The 2,342-nt window shown below is 36.6% G+C and overlaps 1 protein-coding gene across 1 annotated transcript; it reads right to left on the reverse strand.

Annotated features, from left to right (window-relative positions):
- Positions 1-94: 94 nt before the first annotated feature.
- Positions 95-1,792, reverse strand: LOC102206843 (mast cell protease 1A-like). The gene is made up of 5 exons (XM_005753933.1): positions 1,384-1,792; positions 1,163-1,310; positions 948-1,083; positions 505-771; positions 95-416 (listed from the first exon to the last, which is right to left on the reverse strand). The coding sequence occupies exons 1-5, from the start codon at positions 1,442-1,444 to the stop codon at positions 255-257; spliced, it is 774 nt and encodes a 257-aa protein (XP_005753990.1). The 5' UTR covers positions 1,445-1,792; the 3' UTR covers positions 95-254.
- Positions 1,793-2,342: the final 550 nt, after the last annotated feature.

A 2,342-nucleotide genomic window follows, 5' to 3' on the forward strand; every position in this document is an offset into this window, starting at 1 on the left:
ATCAGATATGAATGTGCTACAAAAACAAGTTTGGTTTTTTTATCGCTAAAAAACATCAGTGAAACCAAACTAACTGAAAAAATGAGACATGATTTGAAAGTAGCTTCATTATTTTTTATTTCTAATTTAAGAGCAAGCAGGAATATCTTTGCAATACAGGAGAGATATCTGAAGCTATTTTACATTTTTCCTGCAGTTCACATACAGTATTATAATGCCAGATATTGCAGGTTGCACATTGTTACAGTGTATACTTAGCATTGCTTTTTTTTCAGAATGTTTTTGATCCAGGAAAGGTGCTTTGATATATCTGTATAGACGTTGGGTCGGTTTGGGTAAATACAGTTTTTTTTCATGTTGAAAGACGCAACACCGACTGCTGTTCCATTGCACACCAGAGGGCCACCAGAATCACCCTGTAAGGAGGAAGACACTTGTTTTATTTATCTTCTATTTAAGACTAAAAGTTAAATTATACTTTCTCCAAAAGAACAGAGGACATACCTGGCAGAATCCATTCTCTGACTTAATTCCTCCTGCACAGATAACACCTTTTGGAAGAGTAACTTTCTCGAATGTCCATTGTTTCTTACAGACATTAAGGTCAATAAGAGGCACATCTACCCATCTCAGCACATCAACAGCTTTGTCATTGGTTTCTGTGATACCCCATCCAGCCACCTGACACTTTACATTGTCCTTTGCTTTAATCTCCTTCCTTGCCAGTTGTATCGGTTTCACTTTCTTGTCCAGTTGAAGTTTCCTCGAGAGCTAGAAGAAGCAAAAAAGGAAAAGAATAAAAGGACTGATAGAAACCCACTCGGTACATTTCTGATCTTATATCAAGTCTTTGGTGAAGTACCAAGTGGAGTTATTGAAAGCAGTGATGCAGTTGACCTGTTTTTGATTGTGACTGTAATGATTCACATTCAAAGATATTTACTTACTTTGAGGAGCATGATGTCATTACCAGACACAACTTTGTCATATTGTGGGTGCTTGCATGTCTGTACACTGTATCTCATTTTGTTGTTATTAACCTTCTTCAGGTTGTGGGTTCCAATTACAACCTCCATAGGAGAACTGAGCGAGTGAATATTAAGTAGGTGTTAGCTGGGTTTTTGGAGAAAAACAAATAAAAGTTCACAGCTTGTTCACTTACTTTTTGTAACAATGTGCAGCCGTGAGCACAAAGTCTTCACTGACAAGAAATCCTCCACATACGTGTTTTCCATTGATCTGCACAGAAGCCATATACTGCATTGAGTTCTGTGGGACATTTTTGCCATTTATGATTTCACTTCCATGCCCTGCAAGAGTGAGAGGAAAAAAGTTAATGTAGGATTTTTTCAATAGATAAGTAATTACATTTTGCAATCTTACCATTTTGTCCAAGACATGTTAGAAGATAGAGAAACATAAGATCGTGCACAGCATGCATCATCTTTTCAGCCTTTCGTCTTTGAGGTGTTGAGTCAGACCCTGATATTCAGACTGTGGTTTTCATCTGCTTGCCCTTGACTTCTTACTTATATCGTTTCTGCATGAGTGCAACCTTTAAAAGGATCGCTATGATGAGCCTGTGCGGTCAGTCAAACTGTGAGGCATCACAGACCATACTAATGTTTCAGTAAATACAACGCCTGTGGTTGTGCTGCCTGGAAAGAGCATGTTATGAGGCGCTCGTGCATCTATTGAGTGTTTTTCGTTTAAATGCCTCTCCAGGCTTTCAAAATGAAAAACTTAAACCTTTAGCCTGTTTGTGGGTTGCTATCACGGCAACGATAAACCCAGTGCTAGCTGAGTATAGATGATGAGTAAGAAAAACCACACACACAAGCTTTAGGTTTGACTCTTTGCTCTCTTGCAGTTTCTTACAGCTTCTGTTCTGATAAAACGCTTAAAGTGATTGAATCAGTCAACAATATAAACAAACAACAATGCTTATTTATTTCAGTAAGTAATCTGCATGTTGAAAAGGGCAATGAGGCAGTGATCTTATTGGCTGTTGGTTCGAAGACTTTCTTGTTTATGAAATGTGAAAATGAAGTCGGGTATTTGTAAATAATTTTCAGATAATAAGAACACATAAGGAAGTTGGAATACTGTGGAATAGAGTAATATATGATGCATGAAAGTAGCATTTACCAAAAGAATTGCAGTCAAACATTCTTAACCAGTCTGTTATTATTATGTACTAGTATCAATGTGAAAGATGTAGATGCTGATTTGGACATTTTTTATGTTTATAGGGATTTTTTTTAAATCATTGTAACTATCTACATGTTCAATAAGCTCATTTGTCTTTTAAAGCAATGTAAAAAAGAAAAAATCTGCATTGT

The sequence above is a fragment of the Pundamilia nyererei genome, unplaced genomic scaffold (genome assembly GCF_000239375.1).
Source record: "Pundamilia nyererei isolate P.nyererei 1_Seehausen unplaced genomic scaffold, PunNye1.0 scaffold00483, whole genome shotgun sequence".
Lineage (NCBI taxonomy): Eukaryota > Metazoa > Chordata > Actinopteri > Cichliformes > Cichlidae > Pundamilia > Pundamilia nyererei.

What these genes read in the sequence shown, in the direction of transcription:
- LOC102206843 (XM_005753933.1), bottom strand. Translation starts at nt 1,444, where the DNA reads ATGATGCATGCTGTGCACGATCTTATGTTTCTCTATCTTCTAACATGT. An exon ending in GCTGCACATTGTTACAAAAA is followed by an intron (nt 1,084 to 1,162) that starts GTAAGTGAACAA and finishes TCACTCGCTCAG; the next exon opens with TTCTCCTATGGAGGTTGTAA. An exon ending in CAGAGAATGGATTCTGCCAG is followed by an intron (nt 417 to 504) that starts GTATGTCCTCTG and finishes TCCTCCTTACAG; the next exon opens with GGTGATTCTGGTGGCCCTCT.